Source organism: Triticum aestivum, chromosome 1D (assembly GCF_018294505.1).
Source record: "Triticum aestivum cultivar Chinese Spring chromosome 1D, IWGSC CS RefSeq v2.1, whole genome shotgun sequence".
Lineage (NCBI taxonomy): Eukaryota > Viridiplantae > Streptophyta > Magnoliopsida > Poales > Poaceae > Triticum > Triticum aestivum.
This window is the reverse complement of record NC_057796.1, coordinates 454,754,891-454,776,406: the sequence shown is the minus strand read 5'-3', so window position 1 is coordinate 454,776,406 and position 21,516 is coordinate 454,754,891. Positions and strand designations below refer to the sequence as shown.

Here is a 21,516-nt window from a genome sequence, read left to right as displayed (position 1 = left end):
AATAGCTCCATCCTCCACTCGTCTCAAACCATCTCCACACCCACTCTTCAGTTTTCACTGTTTGGAACACACAATACACATTCCGCCTTAGCAGCGCAATGGCGACCACCACCATGTCCCTCTCCTCGACCTTCGCCGGCAAGTCGGTGAAGAACGTGGCTTCATCAGCTCTCTTTGGTGAGGCCCGTGTCACTATGCGCAAGACCGCTGCAAAGGCCAAGCAGGTTTCATCAGGCAGCCCATGGTACGGTGCCGACCGTGTGCTCTACCTCGGCCCGCTTTCCGGCGACCCTCCGAGCTACTTGACCGGCGAGTTCCCCGGCGACTACGGGTGGGACACCGCGGGGCTCTCGGCCGACCCCGAGACCTTTGCCAAGAACCGGGAGCTCGAGGTGATCCACTGCCGGTGGGCCATGCTCGGTGCGCTCGGATGCGTCTTCCCCGAGCTTCTTGCACGCAATGGTGTTAAGTTCGGTGAGGCCGTGTGGTTCAAGGCCGGCTCCCAAATCTTCAGCGAGGGTGGCCTCGACTACCTGGGCAACCCCAGCCTCGTGCATGCACAGAGCATCCTTGCTATTTGGGCATGCCAAGTCGTGCTCATGGGTGCCGTTGAGGGGTACCGCGTTGCCGGGGGCCCACTTGGTGAGATAGTCGACCCACTCTACCCTGGTGGCAGCTTCGACCCGTTGGGCCTGGCTGATGACCCCGAGGCATTTGCAGAGCTCAAGGTGAAGGAAGTCAAGAACGGCCGCCTCGCCATGTTCTCTATGTTTGGCTTCTTCGTGCAGGCCATTGTCACCGGTAAGGGCCCACTCGAGAACCTTGCTGACCACCTCTCCGACCCCGTCAACAACAACGCATGGGCGTTTGCCACAAACTTTGTTCCCGGCAAGTGAGGCGTTGGCGCTCGCTAGCTGCGAGTTGTACCCATCAAGGAAACTGCGGTGAACTGCACACATAATATGTGGTTCAAATTGTAACATCATGGTGTAAATTACAAGGATCGTTGGGGAAATGGTTTGATCTGCCCGCTTGTTTCATGTCCTGGATGTAGCCTGTGCGTTGCTCCATGAGAAATGAGAACGATAAAATTTGGGCTATTTGTTTTTCCATGAGAAATTGAGAACGATAAATACTTGGCCGTTATTTAATCAGAAGTTGCTCTTGGTGATGGCAACTTATGCTCTCATTTTCTTATGGCCCATCGACCATCATGATCATGCTGTCTGTTCGGAGAGCCCGTTTGATGCTGCTTCCTGTTTGTGTAGACCCGTGGTGTGTTTTGGCCCCTGTGGAGTGGCCCTACTGCAGTATGGGCCCACTGTTGGTTGATTGATTTCGAAACTACTTCACAGACATTTGCTTGCACGATCCTGAGCCGATGTCAAATCCAACAACTTTCTGTACATTGGCGTCTTGAATGGATGGTGTGAGATGGAGTGTCATGCTGAAATCATCTGTGAATGTCGTCTGTATAGCAGTTCTCATTGATTTTGCAGCTGCAATGTGCTTGCTATGGGATCACTGGTCCTTTTGGATTTGTATATGTATGCTTCACATTTGGGGAGATGTTTGCTTATGGATGTTTACTGAACTAACTCTGATGCTCCTTCACATATGTTCTGAATATTGTTGTTTGTCTGCCAGATTGTGCTTCATTTTTCAGTGGTTGTTCATCTTTCTGTGATGTTCGTGTATTTAGGCCTCTTTGTTGGGCTATCATGGCTGAAAGACATGGATAACTTAACCAAGAATCAGTCTCCACTCCACGATTGACTGAACGCGCTTGAGACATCAGCAGAAAAAGAAAGATTTGACGCCTACATATGCGGGCCTTAGCAACTCAACAACTCTACATTGGAGACCCGCCTAAAATCTACTACAAATTATGCACCTAACGCCGGGCGCGGCGAAGCGCTGTCCCTCTAGTGTCATCTTTGAAACCAGGGTTTTTCGGGGATTATTTAAGTTCTACAAAATGTCCGGCTCTCTCTTTTTATTCTTTCTTTTTTACGGAGAAATGCCCGGCTCTGTGTTTGCCAGCAGGGCTGCGCATTTGGTTAAGTCGATAAATAAGATCTTATTTTTTTTCCAAAAGGCGACGGTCATGTATTGAAATCAATTGACCCTTACAAAGTCATTCTTGTAGAAATTTAAAATTACACATAGGTTCTTGGGAAAATCCACACCACCTTCCTCCTGCACTCGTCAACAACGCGCAGTGAGCGAAACTCAATACCACCTATGGACCACCAAACACCATCGAGTCAGGAAAACGTTGTTGAGGCGGTAGCCGGAAGTCGTTGATCGGAGCTAGAAGACACTGGCGACGATGATCTGAAACGCAAATCGCCGTCCCAGAGAAAAGAAGACGGGCACCCAAAATCCAGGGAGACGTAACCTCACAAAGTCACTGACGGCGTCAAAGCTTGTCGAACATTGTCGGTCGGACGTGCCAGGGACCAAAATACGAAGTTATGACTAAGGTTCGGTCTCGGTAAATACCAAACTTCAGTACGGTTTCAATAAATATCTACGAAGTAATCATCGTATGGCCTAAAATTGCCATCACTTTCTTGACCACACTTGGGCTACCCACTTCATCAGAGACAAGTTTACTATCTCGTTGCATGCAGACCGTGAGCTGATGATGTGAGAATCAACATGTGATCCATCGTCCAATCACACGTCTCCATTCTCCATCAAGATCCTAGGCCTAGCCACAACATATCTCCTTTCTCTGGGTCTCAAGTTGCCACGTCCTGAGGGATGACGAGATCACTGCTGCACGAATAGCATCGAAGATCAAAGATTTTTTTCCTGTCTATATCTATCTTGTCGGTACACACAGACCAGAGCTCAATCAGTTCCTTAAATAGCTCCATCCTCCACTCGTCTCAAACCATCTCCACACTCACTCTTCAGTTTTCACTGTTTGGAACACACAATACACCTCCCGCCTTAGCAGCGCAATGGCGACTACCACCATGTCCCTCTCCTCGGCCTTAGCCGGCGAGTCAGTGAAGAACGTGGCTTCATCAGCTCTCTTTGGTGAGGCCCGTGTCACTATGCGCAAGACCGCTGCAAAGGCCAAGCCAGTTTCATCAGGCAGCCCGTGGTACGGTGCTGACCGTGTGCTCTACCTCGGCCCGCTTTCTGGAGAGCCCCCGAGCTACTTGACTGGCGAGTTCCCCGGCGACTATGGGTGGGACACCGCCGGGCTATCGGCCGATCCTGAGACCTTTGCCAAGAACCGGGAGCTCGAGGTGATCCACTGCCGGTGGGCCATGCTTGGTGCGCTCGGATGCGTCTTCCCCGAGCTTCTTGCACGCAACGGCGTCAAGTTCGGTGAGGCCGTATGGTTCAAGGCCGGTTCCCAGATCTTCAGCGAGGGTGGCCTTGACTACCTCGGCAACCCCAGCCTCGTGCATGCACAGAGCATCCTTGCTATCTGGGCATGCCAAGTCGTGCTCATGGGCGCTGTTGAGGGGTACCGCATTGCTGGCGGCCCACTCGGTGAGATAGTCGACCCACTCTACCCTGGCGGCAGCTTTGACCCACTAGGCCTGGCTGACGATCCAGAGGCATTCGCGGAGCTCAAGGTGAAGGAAGTCAAGAACGGACGCCTTGCCATGTTCTCTATGTTTGGCTTCTTCGTGCAGGCCATCGTCACCGGCAAGGGCCCACTCGAGAACCTCGCCGACCACCTCTCTGACCCTGTCAACAACAACGCATGGGCGTTTGCCACAAACTTTGTTCCCGGCAAGTGAGGCGTCGGCGCTCGCTACCTGCGAGTTGTAGCCATCAAGGCAACTGCAGTGAACTGCACACACAATGCGTGGTTCAAATTGTGACATCATGGTGTAAATTACAATGATCTCTGGGGGGAAATGGTCTGATCTGCCCGCTTGCTTCATGTCCTGGATGTAGCCTGTGTGTTGCTCCATGAGAAATGAGAACGATGAACACTTGGGCGTTATTTAATCAGAAGTCGATCTTGGTGATGGCAACTTATGCTCTCATTTTCTTATGGTCCATCGGCCATCCTGATCATGCTGTCTGTTCGGAGAGCCCGTTTGCTTGTATGGTTGAACGCCGGCCCTAACGTCGTACAAAGAGTCAGTTTCGTTCAGTTTTACTAGTGCATTGGCATGTTGTGTTTATGAAAGTTTGTGATAAACCGAGCACCCCTGAACCTAGATGCTTGAAGTGTACTAGGGCAAAGGAATTCTGAAAGCATAGTGACAGTGTTCACTCTAGTGTTGTGAATGGCTCGGCGGATATTGCAGTGTATTTCTCCGTGAAAGTATGTGGATGGAGGCATAGACGTATTTTATGGACAGGAATAGCTAGCTCTATAATTTTGCTTGTATTTAGGGGAAATATTTATAGGGTTGTGCGGGGTGGATTGAGGCATACAGATCCATGTATTTATGGACAGGAATTGCTAACTCTGTAATTTTGCATAGATAGATTAGCAAGGACAGGAATTGCTAGCTCTGTAATTTTGCTTCTATTATGATGTTGTGTTATGACGCTCGTAAATATTTTCTTTCTCACATATACGATAAACACAGTAAGAACTGTAAATTACTGGCAAACTACTGTTTAATTACAGTTGGAGTTTAAACTGTAAGTGAACCTTGGGTGCTTATAGGACAACTCGAGTTAGGAACAGTTAGACAGATGAATATTACTCTCTCTGTTCCAAAATTATTGTCGTGGTTTTAGTTCAACGGAGGGAGTACCTACTATAATTAGCATGTAGGGTTTCGACATTTCACTATATCTTGAACTAGTAAACCGATGATCGGCGCCTACTTCGGGCCTCACAACAGACTATTGTTGTGGAGTGGAAATGAATTATATCCTCTATTCTTAAATAGTTTTAACACACTTTCTTTTCGAGAACCAACCAGTGGATATATGGTTAGGAGGGTGGTGGTATCCCTAGCCACCAGCAATCAGATCTCAGTTGACGCTTTGGTGTCTCATTAATGCAAATTATTGTTTCAGTGGGAGGTGACATTTCCGTTGATAGCAAAGTGCCCGTGGTGACTTCGTCAATCTTGAAACTCGCAACTCCAACCCACTTTTCAGTAGGCGTTGTGTCGTTGTGTGCATCTACATTTGTAATCGGTGTTTTTTTAAGTATGTTCCTTCTGGAAAATCACTCCTTTAGAACAACCGACCAATGAAGTGGAACATGGCCTGACATCCGATCCATGGGAAGGAACGACCAAATCATGCAGTCCAACAGTGGAGGAGGTTGATAGCGTGAGAGGGCTAGGAAGAGGCCTAGTTTTAATGTCCTAAATAAATGACGCTATGCGGCAAGGACGTGGATGGTGGAGTGAATCGGTACAACGACAATGCATCCCTCATGCTCTAATGCATTAGCATCATTCTCTGCAATGCTCTGGTTTATTACTTAATACTTCCTAACTAGATACATCCGTATTTAGACAAATTTAAGACAAGAATTTTGGGACGGAGGGAGTACTTGCGGGCATTGGACATTATTCCCGTATACCAATCTTGCACATTTCAAGTCAATTTCACAAATATTTCATCTTTTCCTGTAAAACATCTACAAATTTTTTTTGCGTGTTATATTTTGATCAGAATTGGCATTTACTTCAGCACATTCTTAAGAAATCAATTCTATTCATTTTTCTGAGTTATATCGGTGAGATATCATTGTTTAAAAATATGCACGAACAACCACAGGAAATGCAATTATTTCAATCAGTATCATAAACATATCAGAAGGTTTTGCACGAATTTCAATTATTCCAGTCATATTTTAATTAAATTTAATTATTTTCCTGCATTTTTTTGTACAATTTATAGATATCACAGAGATTTCAATTATTCCAGTCATATTTGAATCATCTTCAGGATCAGTTTAGAGATATTTCACACAAAGTTCAATTATTTCAGTCATATACAAATTCATAAACATTTCATATAGGTATTGAATATTTCATTGTTTAGTTTAAAAAATTACACTTCATTAAAAATTTAAATATGAATGAAATAGTTAAAATAAAATGTGAAATATCTATTGAAAGTTTCCAAAAATAATTGAAATATTAGTGAATGTTTGTTAAGTTGATGTGATAACTGAAAAAATGTTGGAAAAGTTGAAATTTCATTGAAATACTAGTCCCTCCAATCCAATATAAATTTTGTGGTTTTAATAGAACTAAAACCACGAAACTTATTTGGATCGGGGGCGGGGGGGGGGGGATTTTAAAGTGAAAATTTGTTACAAGATTATTGAAATGGTATCTGTAACCTATCGCAAGGAAGGAAATCGTGAATCGCATCTTTAATTTCTTAAGTCATTGAAAAAATTGATACTTCTACTTTTTGATGTTTTCAAAGTATTTGAATTGTTTTGGATTTGGTGTAAAAATATTTTGAATGTTAAAAAAGTATTATTTTAAGTATGTTAGGTCTATTAATATGAAACCCAAAAAATCCAGAATGCAACACATGCAATGGTGACACCACGTGATCGATTGATCTCTTCATTGTCATGCTTCCCATGTCATATGTGTTTTTATTTTGTTGTATTTTGACCACTCTAGTTGCCTCTTGGTTTAACATGGAATGTTCCTATGCAATTTACTCTTTTTTGATGATCATTGGATAATTTACCGAGTTGAATTTAAATGCTAAAAATAACATGGCCAATTTACAACCATCCACACCTTCGCAGAAACCTTAAGGGCCCTTTGATTCAAAGAAATTCCATAGAATTTTTGGAGGATTTAAATCCTTAGGAATTTTTTCTATCTTGGTCCTTCGATTCACATGATTGGATCCCATAGGATTTTTTTCCCTATGGAATCTTGTACTACATTTCATAAGAAATCTAACATCCACTCCGACCTCTTTTTATAATTCCTTTGTTTTTTCTGTGGCATTAAACACTCCTTGCTATTCCTATAGGATTCAAGTGGGCATGCTACTACAATCCTATAATTTTCCTGTTCCTATGTTTTAAGAATCCTACGAATCAAAGAGGCCCTAAGTCTCTAGACTTGAGATCTTTTGTTTGCACACTTTTATGTGGCACTGTGACATTCAGTTTTGTTCTAGGCAACATACATATTATCCCGAGCAGTTTATGCCATGCAGAATCCATTGTGAAGATACCCTACATGCATTCTTTTGGTGTCCCAAGGCGAAGAAAGTCCGGGGAAACCTTGATGTCCACACTGAGATTTCTAAAGCATGTGTGGTGATCGAGTGGGATCTTTAGTTCTCCTTTTGAAACTAGACAAAATATTTGCCTTGTAAATTAGTTAAGCGGAAGAGATTTGCCTCATCAGATCTACAGTTCTATAAGCAAGTCTAAGTTTCTAACGCAATAATATAAGATGGCACATCATCTTTCAAGTTGAGTGAAAGAATTGTTTGTTACAACATTATGGTATCTGTGGTGGGAGCGCATACATGTTGTTCATGAAGAGAGTATACAAATGCCCGCCTGATGAGCCCAAGTGATTGCGGCGCCAACACGGAATTACTATTGGCGTCGACGCCAAGCCTTGTGATCCGATGCCGTGGTTGGGAAGATCCAAGGGAAGGTTTTGTTAAACTGAATATGGACACAACCTTCTTTGTTGATGAGGGCTCAGGTGCCACTGGTTCTGTTATTTGGGACAATCATGGTGTGTTTATCTTTGCTAGTTGCTGTCATGTTATAATTTTTTTTGACAAAAGAAATATATTAATATCACAGAGATACTAATTACGTCCAGCCTCTGCAAAAATGCAATGTCCTTGTAACTGCAGCACGAAGCACCACCAAGACAACACCGAAATTCAAATTCTCCCAAAGCGACGCCTTCAAGAAGGAAACAGTGCACAAGCACCATCGTCACCCGATCATAGATCTTAGTTTTACACCCTGAAAAAAACACACGCTCTCAAAACAATGCCTTCAACAAGGCCACTGTCAGGCACAACCAATTAAAGCCAGACCTTAGATGTACACCCTGAAAGCTGTCGTGTTACATGTGTTGCAGATGCACTAAACATTGAAGCGCATGTACTCTGGGATGTACTAATCCTCGCCAGCAAGACTGGGTGTAACAAGATCTTTGTGAAACAATGACTGTGTGGAGGTACTCGACATCATGAAGAATGGGGTAAATTCCATCAGCCCGTCAACATCTATTTACAAGGAATGCACTAACCTTGCACGCGGGTTTTGCTCCATCTCTTTTGATCATTGTCCTAGGAAAAGTAATAGAGCGACAAATACCCTTGTCCACTATATGGCACCTAAGTTTACTTTGAATGTGTTGACGATGTAAGTTGATCTGCCAATCAATAAAGTCCCATGAAGGCTTTCCCTAGATATATTACAACCACCCATTGTGTTTCCGGTTACTAGAAAAAGAATAGCGGAATCTTTGCTCCCCAGTGTTAAGGGGTGAACATTGTGTTGGCGTCTAGTTTCAACTGGCACATACGCCGTGTATTGCAAAGGGAGAAAATAAATATATTTTTATACACATGCCGCTTATTTATAAAATACTAGTATCTCTGTAACTTTTTATACGACGTTTTCAGAGTTTATGAAAGTGTCAAAAACATGTCTGGTATTAAGTTACGGAAAGAGTATAGTTTTTATAAGACGTTTTTAGAGTCTATGACATTGTCAAATAACGTCTTATATTAAGTTGAGAGTATATTGTTAGATGCCGCTCGTTTCGCAAAACCTGCTAAGTGTGTCGTTGCGCGCCACTTCTCTTATTCTACTGACACTGTGAGAGCACTACATGTATATTATTGTAAATTAACACAAAACTCGTGCTTTGCTACAGAGCGCATGATAGTTCCTGAACTAAGATTGATTAGTTCCCTGGACATAGTTTATGATGTGGTAAAAGAAAAGCATATTTGTGACTGTGCGTGAGTCTTTCCTCCTTAACAAAGGTCTCCTTCCTTCTCCTGCCAGCGCCGCCGTCGATCCGCCCCCGGCGGATGATCCCCCCCCCCGCGCCGGCGCGAGAGACCCGTTCTCGTTTTTGTTAGGTTTGATGTCTTGGTTGGGGCTATGTGACGGTGGCGATGTCCCTCAGCAGGAATAATGTCTCCCACGTCCTGTCCCCGCCTCGATGATGTGAATAGTGCCATCTAAGGACATGTGGAGGTGTGCCCCCATCGGATCTCACGGGATTCGGTCGGTGGTGGTCTTCGATGGATCTATTTGCATCCAGTTTATGTTCGTTCATATGGTTACAGGTTTGATCTTTCCGTTCTACAACTCTCTTCATCGGCGATGGTTGCTGCTCTGGTACGTTGGTCCTTTGAGGCCTTAGCGTGATGACTTCCCGACTTCCTACTACAACAAGGTTTGCCTCGCTCCGGTGAGGATGGGGCGATGATGGCGGGGCACCTTCGGCTCGCTCCAGTGCTTGTAGTCGTCGCTAGATGGTCCATAGACCTGGATGTAATTTCTATTACCTACAGTGTTCTCTGTGCTGCCATGATTGATGAATATATTAAAAATTCTATTGAAAAAAGGCATATTTGTGACTAAGTGCGCATGTTTCATCGAAACACTAGGGGCCAGACTACTGATCCCTAGCATCCATTAGACCAGTCAGTCTATGTAATAGAAGAACAAATCGACGATGTAGCATTTGTCCGACGATTTAGAAAGGATCGGTCATATGAGGAAAAGTGTTTCCCCTCTCTTCTTCTCTCACAGCAGCAGCTACAACCGTAGCCCAGTGCGGTCGCCCGGCTGCCCCGGCTGCGTCCACGACAACCTCTCCTTTTCCCCGGGCGGGCACCCGCTCTCCCCACTTCCACGTTGCAAAAAATGTGCTGGCCAAGTGTCCTTAGGGCATTTCTAACCGATCCCTTAACAAATAGAGGAGTAAACCTCAGTGGAGTATATTTACTCCACTAAGTTTTGGCTGGACCTAGCTGATCCCCTATATATAATGGAGTAAACTTAAATTTGGCTCATACAATTCGTTGAACACTTGTTATGCACCTTCGCGACGAGTGGCAACCATGCTGACCACACCAGCGGCGAGCATCAACAATAGAAGCACACAACAGGGAGCAATAGTAGCAGCACGCACCATCAGCTGCGAGCAGCAGTAGCAATACATAGCGGGAGGAGCAGTGGTGAGCAGCAGCAACACGTAGCGGGAGCAGCAACAGGGAGTAGCACGCACCAGTGGCGAACGGTAGCAGCAACAACATGCACCGGCGGCGGCGAGAAGCAGCAGCGGGAGGAGCAGCGGCAATGAGCAGCAGTTGCGACACGCAACGGGAGGAGCAGCGGTGAGCAGCACACACCAATTGCGAACTGTAACAATAGCACACACCTGTTGCGGCGAGCAGCAGCAACACGCACCGCACGACGATGAGCAACAGTATCACGCACCGGCGACGACGAGCAGTAGCAATAGCAGCACGCAGCGGGGGGAGCAGTGGCGAGCAGCAGCAGTAGCAGCACACACCAGTGGCGAACAGTAGCACCATCACGCACTAACGGCGGCGAGCAGTAGTAGCGGGAGCAGGAGCGCGGGAGCAGCAGCAGTAGCAACACACACCAGTGGCGAACAGTAGCAACAACACGCACCGGTGGCGGCGAGCAGCAGCACCATGCAACCGGCGGTGACGAGCAGTAGCAGCGGGAGGAGGAGCGTGCGAGGAGCGGCAGTTGTAGCACACAGGAGGAGGAGCATCGGTGAGCAGCACGCACCAGCTGTGAATTGTAGCAGTAGCATGCACCGACGGCAAGCAGCAGCAGCACGCACCGACGACAACGAGTAGTAGGAGTAGCAGCACGCAGCGGGAGGAGCAGCGACAAGCATCACGCACCAGTGGCGAACGGTAGTAGCAGCATGCACCGGTGGCAGCGAGCAGCAGCAACAGCGTGCAACGGGGAGGAGCAGCAACACGCACCAGCGGCGAGCAGCAGCAGCACCACGCACCGGCGGCGGCGAGCAGCAGCAACACGTAGTAGCGACGGGCAGCAGCAACACGCAGTGGCTGTACTAGCAGTAGTACGGGCAGGAGTCGCCGACGAGGCCATGGGAGCTTCACGTGAGTCGCCGGCCGGCACTAGGAGGTCTTTGCGTGAAGAAAAATTATACTCGGCCGCTTCCAGACAGAATATATTTAGGGAGAAAGTTGGGGACGGAGTATAATTTTAACTCCCTTATGGTGGATTAGGGATTGGTTAGTTACACGTTAGAAGAGTAAAAAATCAGTTTTAGTACTTTAACGCGGGATAAGAGATCGGTTAGAAATGTCCTTAATGCCATTGTCCTGGCAAGGGAGGCGGCCGGCCGGGGCCAGGGCCGGTCCTGGCTTTTCGGAGGCCCCGAGAGAATAAAAAATATGGGCCCAATAACTATTGTAGAGTGAAAATTTTCACATAAAATTTTATTTAATTTAAAACATTTAACTAAAAAAGGACAAACTTCTAGTTCATTGACGTTTGGTTTTCATAATTTAAAGTATTTTCATGTGCACTTGAATTTGTAATACCCTAATTAGGATATTTTTCAGAATCTAATGTTTTAACAACATGTTCTTCTCATCGCTACGAACATCTAATTCCTCAAAATTCTCACCGACGGCGTTGGTAATATCATTTACAAAATTATCCAAGCATCTCAAGTCTGGCTATGGTCCTCGCCCCGTCCTAGGTTCCTTGTCTCCTCCAAAAATACAACCTGTGTAGAAGCGAAAATCCAAAAATTAAAAAAAATTGTGCAAAGATTACAATCAAAGTCTTGAAGGTAATTGATTAAAAATTTACATGAATCGAACCCTTGATCCAGTAGCATGGAGCTTGTGCTTCGTCCATTATAAACTGAGCCGCCGCAGATACCCGTCAGGAATTTTTTTGAGGGAAAACCTGTTGGCATTTTATTCCAAGGATCCACGACGGCGGCCGCCTGGACGCTTGTGGCCGGGGTCGCCTCAGCTGCGTCGTCCTCCGCACAAGGAGGTCCAGACCGACCAGCCACGGGGCATGCTCCATGATGCAGGCGTCGGCGAGCTCGAACGTATCGCCGACCTGGGCGCCTCCTTCAGCGGCGCCAGAATCCCCTGCAGCCCGGCGGCGCTGGCATCTACTCCGGCAGCGGCCGCTGTCCCTACAAGGCTAGGTCCTGGCGCAACACCAGTAGATGCGTCGCCTGCATAAGGATGTTGCAGGCTACAGGTTTGTTCCTTGGACATTTGAGCTCTCTATCATCAGTCGGGTGGATAGTTGAAATTTTCAATGTGCAATCAAATTACGTAGTTCATTTTTTCACATGGCAATATTTGTTGTGTTCACTTGTGTGCAAGCTATGGAAGATGAATGCCCAAGGATATTTGCATACCATGGCATTTTAAGTTCATGGAAGCATGGCAATTGTAGTTTATAAACATCACTGATGAGTTCATTTTTTCACATGGCAACTTTTGTTTTGTGTTCACTTTGTGTGCAAGCTATGGAAGATGAATCCCCTCGGATTATTATGTATCATGGCTTTTAAGTTCAAGGAAGCATAGCAATTGTAGTTTATGGGTAATGGCAAATTCTTTTTTCCTTTTCCAACAATGGCAAACTATTTCTATTTCTTATGGGGCCATGTCAATATATATTAATTACCCATGGCAAATGTAATTCGTGTATCATGGCAACTCTTTTTCCACTACATGATTGAGACGAAGAAAATGCGCACTACATACATGACATTTTTCTTATACTAACTTGGTGTAGTTGCCTTGTTCTTTTGCCCAATCAAGTGGCCTTCAACTGTTTGTTGGTTGGTAGCTCATTCGTATTGAGTTTTAGTTTGTGGATATAGGTTAGTAGTAGGCCATGACAAAATTAGGAGAAATATTCGAAATAATGTGGCAATGTGGAGTGACACGGCAAATAATCATATGAAATAATTCATAATTTTCAGTCTACTTACACTTTCCATCTATAGGGAAATTTTGCATTTGGCCGCATGACATTTTTTCCTAAAGTGACACGGCACATGTTTTCATACATTGACATGGAAAATTTCTTAAAAGTAGGTTACTCAAACATGACATATTTCAGGTAGCGACCTTTCCATGCCCCTACCAAGTAGATCATGACAATTTTTGCCATGATATTTAGGTAGTGACCTTTGTCATGACCCTACTACGTGGATCATGTCAAATTTGTTTAACATCCCATGGCAATCTATTTTATTTAAATAGCATGGCAGATTCATATATGCACAGTTGCCATGATTTTACGGAGCTACTTCTGCCATGGTATTTACTGTTTTTACATTCTTTTCTTCAAGGAAGAGATAGATGTATGGCAAAAATTCTTTTCTGCACCTTGGAAAATTTAGTTTATGCACCATGGCAAATTTAGTTTATGTCCACGGCAAGTTTAGTTTACGGTTCATGGCAAATTGTATATTTTTAGGCCATGGCAATTTTAGTTGATGGCAAATTTACTTCCATTTTCCATGGAAATTTTTTAATATGTTTTTGCCATGGCAATTTTACTTTAAATTACATGGCGAATTTTATTCATTTTGCCATGGAAATTTTTACTTTATTTTGCCATGGCAAGTTTTACTTTTTCTGCCATGACAATTATAGTTTAAATGAGATGGCAAATTTTACATCATTTTGCCATGGCAAAATTTTACTCTTTCTTTGCCATGGCAATTTTACTTCTAATGACATGACAATTTTTACTTTATTTTGCCATGGCAAATTTTACTCTTTTTTTGCCATTGCAATTTTTATTTTTAATGCACGACAATTTTTACTTTTTTTGCCATGGCATTTTTTACTTCTAATATAAGGTGATGCATGACATAAATCTCTAGATGAACTTCTGTTAGCTGCCATGGGAACATGGCAATTTTTGTAGAAAATGTTGAAGATGGCAAATTTGAGTATAACATAACAAACATTTTTTTGTGCAGAACATGGCAAATTGTTGAACAACTTTTTTCATAGCATGGCAAAAGTCCATGGTATTTTTTGTCGTGCAAACGAACAATGTCTATTTTGTCACAGCAAAAATAGGGCTTTTTCGTTCTTGTGGGCTTTTTTGTATAGAGAAAAGGCCCGTAGGGGCGACGAGGAGGAGAGCGTTCGGGCTGGGAGGCCTCTCCTCCCGAACGATTTCGTTCGTACGGGGCAGCCTGTCGCACCGAACTTCTTGTTCGGTCTAGGAGGCCCCCAGACCGAACGTTCGGTCCTTATCGACGTCCCGGCGGCCGCCTGAGTGCGAAATCACTAATTGAGGAGTACCCGTTGCAAAGATCACTCCAATTCCCCTGGTTGCGACAAGTGGTGCACATGCAACGCGCCACTTGTCGCAACCTGGGAGTTTTCCCTTTTTTCGTAGATCCGTTTATTCAAAACATTTTATCTCTCAAACCGTGCGTCCAAATCTCGAACCGCTTTCATCGTTGGATTCCTCGCGTCGAGATTTTCAAAACTAGATCCCATGTTGATAGGTTTTGACGAACTTTTTTTCACGAAAAAAAACAGACGAAAAAACTGAACCAGGAGCACGGGTTTTTTCCCTTTCTGAAAGAGGCACGCCTGTGCCTCTGACGAAATCACAACCGTCCCTCTTGCGGAAGCAAAACCGTGACTCTTGCGGAAGGAAAAAAAAGAGAAAACACGTTTTTTTCGTTTCCGAGGAGGCACGACCGTGACTCTCGTGAAAGCACAACCGTGCCTCTTGCGGAAGCAAAATCGTGACTCTCACGAAAAAAAACAGAAAACGCGTTTTTTTCCTTTCCGAGAGGCACGGCCGTGACTCTCGCGAAAGCACACCCGTGCCTCTTGCGGAAGCAAAACCGTGACTCTGCGAAAGAAAAAAAAACAGAAAACGCGTTTTTCCCTTTCCGAGAGGCACGATGCCTCTCACGGAAGCAAAACCGTGACTCTCGCGAAAGGAAAAAAAGCGCGTTTTTCGTGCAATTTTTTTATTGAAAAGCTAAGGAAGACCGGTGAAAAACCAAAACGTCAAAAAAAAGTTTAAAAAACCGAAAACGCGTGCGAAAAGAAAATCTGAAGGAAGCACCCAGAGCGTGACACGTGGCGAATGGTTGGGAGCGCGCCAAGTGGCGCTGATCGTTGCGAGGCTCCCGAAGGAGCGCTCGTTAACTTTTTTTGAGACAAACTCACAAAGCTTTTATTCACTCGTCACAATGTTTATAGGGACGAAATCCAAATTTCCTGGGTGACCTAACCAGACATGGCGGCCAAAACCCAGGGCTAACGCATGCTTTGCAAGTTTGTGAGCCTCAACATTCAAGGTCCTAAATTCATGATTAATCAAACAAGAAGAAAAAACTCTAGAGCGGTCTATGTTTTCATGTACCACAGCCCCATACTGTGCACATGTGCCTTCCTTGATCGCTTCGACAGCCACCTTGCAATCTCACGCCACTGAAATACTATGGAAGAGCAGGTCATCAGCAAGGGCCAAAGCTTCACATATTGCCAAGGTCTCCAACGTCTCTGGATCATCAACATTATTAAACAGGATCACTAACGCTCCTTGGTACTCCCCGCTACCATCTCTACAAATGGCAGCTACTGACCCAAACCCACCATGTCTCGCAACCGCCGCATCGACATTGACTTTCATGTGGTTTTCTGGAGGAGGGATCCACTCTGCTGGTCTAGGAGCCGGTGCCTTCTTCTCCTTCTCTGGCTTTTCCAAAAACTGAAGCTCTGACAGGTAATTCGATATAAAGCTATGGGTCGCAAAAGGTGTCTGGAAAATTCCCTCATGTATTACCTTCCTCCGTGCAGACCAAATCGCCCAAAGAATGATGATCATAGTTATAAACTCGTCGCTGGGCAGCGAATCAAACATGGAGAATAACCATTCCTTTGCATTGTCATTTCGGTTCATGGCCATGTGTTGCACCATCTCCTCTTTCGACAGAGCCCATGTGCTCCTGGACAGGGCGCAGTCCGGTAGAGAATGACGCCAACTATCCTGCGCCCCACACACTCTGCAGACATCCGTAGTGGACATGTTTCGGTGCTGCAATAGATCTCCTGTTGGTAGTGAGTGCTGGGCAAGTCTCCAGGTGAAAACTTTCAGCTTCGACGGCACCTTTAGCTTCCATAAGGCCGACCAACTTTTCATCAGCCCCTGGATATAAGATGTATGCTCTCCGTCCTCTAGCCATGCTTCTCTTCCACTCTTTATACGATATATCATGTTGTATGCTGTCCGGACAGAGAAGCGGCCTCTCAGATCCTCGGACCACGCCCAAAAGTCATCAACTTGACGGGTGCAGATGGGAATCCTCAGAATGGCCTCGGCATCAACTGGAACAAAGACTTGTCTAATCAGCTCTTCCCTCCAAGAAGCGGATGAAGCATCGATCAAGTCTGCTACCACTTCTGGAGGGTCTTGGACCAATGATGAGATCGGTCTCATCATACCTGCTCTGGGTATCCAATTGTGTTGCCAGATGTTGGTCGAGCGCCCATCTCCTATTCTCATAATCGCACCAAGTTTCAGCATATCTCTCCCATCGACAATTGCTCTCCATATCTGAGATGGGTTTGATCCCAGCTCTACCTCGAAGATGGAAGAAGCTGGGTAATAAACTGCCTTTAGGATGCTTGAACTCAAGGAAAGCGGTTCTGTCAGGCACCTCTAAGCCTGTCTAGAGAGTAGAGCCAGATTGAAAACTTCCATATCCTTAAAGCCAAGACCGCCCAAGTTTTTAGGATTTGTCATGACGTCCCAAGATACCCAAGCAGGTTTTTTCCTCCCACGTTTAGATCCCCACCAAAATTGCCGTATGAGTGAAGTTACACTATCGCATAGACCCCTCGGGAGTCGGAAGCAAGACATAGAGAACACCGGTATGGCCTGAGCAACTGATTTTATCAACACCTCCTTGCCAGCTGCTGACAATATTTTCTGCATCCAACCCTTCACTTTTTCCCACACTCTATCCCTCAAATAACGGAATGTGCCATTTTTGGACTGACCAACCTCTATGGGCATCCCCAAATATTTCTCACTCAAAGATTCGTTCTGGACCTGAAGAATTAATGTTTTTGACCTAGTTCCTCAAAACCTCAAGGCACCCTTTACTGAAGAAGATTGAAGAATTTTCAGTGTTGATTCTTTGGCCAGATGCATCACAATAAGTACGAAGTAGGTTTGAAACCGCATTTGCTCCCTCCACGCTAGACTTAAAAAGCAACAGGTTATCATCCGCAAACAGAAGGTGATTCACCACAGGAGCTGTGGGTGCCACCCTCACACCGCCAAGTACCGATGACTGAGAACTACATTTTAAAAGGCACGAAAGGCCCTCTGCTGCCAATAAGAATAGGTAAGGGGAAATGGGATCTCCCTGCCGAATACCTCTGGATGGTTTAAATTGCTCCAACTTCTCTCCATTGAACAGTACTGAGAAGGACACTGATTTTACCATTCCCATAACAATGTCAGTCCAAACTGGAGAAAAACCTAACTTCAGCATGATCGCCTGTAGGTATGCCCGCTCAACCCTATCATAGGCTTTCATCATATCAAGCTTCAGGGCACATAGACTATTGATCTTAGACTTGTTCCTCTTCATAAAATGCAAGCATTCGTATGCACAAATAATATTGTCTGTGATTAGTCTCCCAGGCACGAAAGCAGACTGTTCTTCAGAAATAATATCAGGCAAAATTATCTTCAATCTGTTGGCAACAACCTTCGAGGCAATCTTATATAAAACATTGCAAAGGCTTATTGGCCTGAACTGAGATAAGAGAGTCGGACTAGCTACCTTTGGTATCAATACTAACACCGTGTCATTAACACCCTCCGGGCTCTCCTCTCCTCTAATGATGCACAAGACCACCTCTGTCACTTCTTCCCCACATAGATCCCAGTGTCTTTGGTAAAAATGAGCCGGAAAACCGTCGGGCCCCGGAGCTTTGGTTGGGAACATTTGAAACAGCGTCGTTTTCACCTCAGCATTAGTGTAGGGCGCACATAATATGTCATTCATCTCATGCGTTACCTTACGGGGTACATGCTATAGCACTTGCTCCACACCGCTCACTCCCTCAGAAGCATATAACGACTTGTAAAAATCTTGGACCATCGCCCTCAACTCTGCCGGATCCTCTGTTACAATGCCCAGGGAATTTGATAGTGCTCGTATCATGTTCTTTTTGCGCCTCAAGCTAGCCCGCATATGAAAAAATATGGTGTTTCTATCGCCCGCTGACAACCATTCTATCCGAGACCTCTGATGCCACACGAGTTCTTCCCTGTGTAGGAGTTCCACCAGCCTTTCATTGAGTTTCAACTCGGCATGCGTAGGGCCAGTGCGGATTGGGTCGCCCCGCAGCTGTTCTAGCTTAGCCTTGATCTGCTTCATCTCCTTCCGAACACTCCCAAATATATCTCTGCTCCATGTTGACAAATCCGTGCTAATTCTGAGAAGTTTATCCCGGAAGTCTCCTACACCATAACCCGGTGCCAGAGTACTCCAGCTATCAGTTATCTTCTCCGTCCATGCCTCGTGTCATTCCCACATAGTCTCATATCTAAACATCTTCCCCTTTATTGTGTCATGTTGTGTGCCATCAAATTTCAGCAGAATCGGCCCATGATCTGAAATAGCTCCATCTAAATGATATAGTGTAGCTAGTGGGTATCGAGCTGTCCAGCTAGCCGAAGCCAAGGCCCTATCAAGACGGACCCTGCAAAAGCTCCCACCTGTAACCCTCTTCTCAAACGTCCAGGGCCGTCCCTGGTAGCCAAGATCCATGAGCATGCACACATCTACTGAATCACGAAAAGCTTGTATCTGTGCATTACTCTTGTCCGCTACTCCATCATGCTCCTCCGGACATAGCACTTCATTGAAGTCGCCAAAGCATAGACAAGGTAGATCACTCGTAGTGCTAATTCCTTTTAGGATGTCCCAAGTTTGGTGCCTAAGATGTGTCTGGGACTCCCCATATACGCATGTGATGCGCCAAGGATCCTGGCCCGTTTCTGTGACCCTAGCATCAATGTGGTACACAGAGTCTCCCAAGATCTCAACACTACAATTGTTATTCCAAAACATACCAAGTCCGCCGCTTCTTCCTTGACTGCTTATTGCATACGAATTATAAAAACCTAAAGTTCCAGCTAAAGCTTCTACACGTGCTCCACTTATCTGTGTTTCAACAATACATAGCACGGTAGGGGTAAACTTCATCGCGAACTCGCGAATTTCTCGAACCGTCGCAGGTTTACCCGCTCCGCGACAGTTCCAATAGAAAGCACTCATTGGGCCCGGCGGTTCTCCTCTAGGGAGTCCGCCAAATTCTTAACAGAGATATTGAAACCCTCCTGACCCGGAGTCACCAATCTTGTTCGCTTTGGATCTCTTTTTGGAGGTGGACTAAGCACTGAGCTGCTCCGCACAGGCACTAAGGCAAGCTGATCGGGTCCCAAAACAGAACCATGCATAGAAGCTGAAGCGCTACTGACCTGTCCTGTGCCGCTCGCCCTTTTACGAGAAAACTCCTCCATGTCTGTATCTTGAGCCGGTTCAGACTGTTCTTCCTCATGTGTTTGCTTCTCCTGATAATCCCCATCAAAGCGGTTATTGCCTGGGTTCTGCCCCCTTCCACCAGTACGCCCTCCTCTGCGGCCACCGCGGCGGCATCGGCCACCACCAGGCCCTCTACCAGTTCTCATGTACTAGCCCGCCCCACTACTAGGGAAAACCTTACCAGTAGCGCTGGTTTTTGAGCTACCAGTAGCGCGGGCGCCAGCTCTACTGCTACAGCGCTACAACTATTTTATAGCAGTAGCGCTTGTTTAGGCCAGCGCTACTGGTAAGTTGAGATACTAGTAGCGCAACACTGGAAAGCGCTACTGGTAAATGAGCGCTGCTGGTAATATTTTGGCCCGCGCCACTGCTAACATTTATGTTTTTTTTAGCATTTTGGCGTTGTACATGTTTAAATAGATATATCTTTTATACAATAACAACTCATCATGAACTAGTTTGTTTAAATAGCATATTCATTACCACTTGTCATCACCACCAAACAATGTTCGTCAATGAGACATCATATAACAAGTTGGTCACTGGTCATAATCACAACTCCTCATCATCATCATCAACTCTAACACATTGTAGCACATAATAACACATTCTAGCTACGACCTACTCCTTTCATAGGACCTACTCTACCCTCTCTTAGGTAAAATATCATAAAACAAGATAGGCATTGACTCTCCATTAAGGAAAATGGACTCTCCATAATAAAGAACGGAGGTCATCCTGTCTCCAAGTCTTGGCCTACGCACAATGTTGCTTCCAAGTAGCTCTCTACGATGGTCGAAACATTTTTTGAAATCATTTATTATCATGGCTTCCTCGCTTTTAGAAATCCGGTATGGACAGGAGTGATGTGGATACTGCGGCTGACCTGGCCGTGGTGGCCGTAAGCTCATAACATCAACGCGACCTCTCGGCAACATCAGATGAGGCACAAAATCCATCGGGATTTTCTGTTCAAAAACATAGTAATAACTTTGTAGTTAGCATAGTTTAGTTTTAGAAGAATTTATGCAAAAGATGCACGGATGTCGTAATAGTAGAAAATCTTACCATGATATCTCCATTGATGTTACCGTAGTTCAACACGTGCACTAGTGGCACGTATTGACCATAATGTGGAGGAGTTTGATAATAGCTATTGTAATTCTCAAGATCAGTAAAAAATGCGATAAGACCATCTTTCTCCTTATAGGTTAATTGTGCTTCATCATTGTAGTAGTAGGTTCTGTCTACCATCTTCCGTACATTTTTTGAAGAATGAAAATAAGCTGTCAATGGAAATGAGCTGTCAACTATTTTGAAATAAACAATATAAATTACTTAATAAATATGTTTGAGAAACTCACACAGCGGTAGAACTGGAAGCGTGTCAACAAGGACCCAAATGGTCATATTCTTTTCGTCGATGTCAGAATCACCAAGATCGAAGGTGAGAAGCATACCCTCATGAAAATCATACGCCTTGCAAAGGGCTTCCCAATTCAGGCAACCAAAATTGGATGAGTTCACAAATTGTATAGATTTACAGCAAAATCATAACCATGATGGGTCCTTAGTTGAATTATCTTTGTCTCCATGCTTTCATGATCTTCAAAACCCATATTCTCCAAGACATAGCATCTTGCATGGCATGGGATAAGCTAGTCAAATTGTAAAAGACGGAAATTACACGTTGAAGAAGCAGAGAAGTCGTGCAAAAATAACAAAAAACACTTGTCATCGTTGCGTACCGTTTCAACATCGAAGGTCTCTTGGAGCTTGATGCTGAAGCGCCGACCTTCTACCAGGTGAGGCCTGTCGCACAGACCGCGCTCATCTTCGCAGTACTCGCACATAGCGAATTCCCTTTCATCGTCAGACATTTCCTAATAGGTAATTAATAATCCATCATCGAATACATATATAGTAGTTT

The 21,516-nt window shown here is 45.1% G+C and overlaps 2 protein-coding genes across 2 annotated transcripts; both read left to right on the top strand.

Moving 5' to 3' along the window:
- LOC123182881 (chlorophyll a-b binding protein of LHCII type 1) lies at window positions 1–1,151 on the top strand. Its single transcript, XM_044595553.1, has one exon. The coding sequence runs from the start codon at window positions 99–101 to the stop codon at window positions 894–896; it is 798 nt and encodes a 265-aa protein (XP_044451488.1). The 5' UTR covers window positions 1–98; the 3' UTR covers window positions 897–1,151.
- Window positions 1,152–2,884: 1,733 nt separating this feature from the next.
- Window positions 2,885–4,010, top strand: LOC123182882 (chlorophyll a-b binding protein of LHCII type 1). The gene has a single exon (XM_044595554.1). The coding sequence runs from the start codon at window positions 2,973–2,975 to the stop codon at window positions 3,768–3,770; it is 798 nt and encodes a 265-aa protein (XP_044451489.1). The 5' UTR covers window positions 2,885–2,972; the 3' UTR covers window positions 3,771–4,010.
- The last annotated feature ends 17,506 nt before the right edge of the window (window positions 4,011–21,516 follow it).

What these genes read in the sequence shown, in the direction of transcription:
- LOC123182881 (XM_044595553.1), top strand. Translation starts at nt 99, where the DNA reads ATGGCGACCACCACCATGTCCCTCTCCTCGACCTTCGCCGGCAAGTCG.
- LOC123182882 (XM_044595554.1), top strand. Translation starts at nt 2,973, where the DNA reads ATGGCGACTACCACCATGTCCCTCTCCTCGGCCTTAGCCGGCGAGTCA.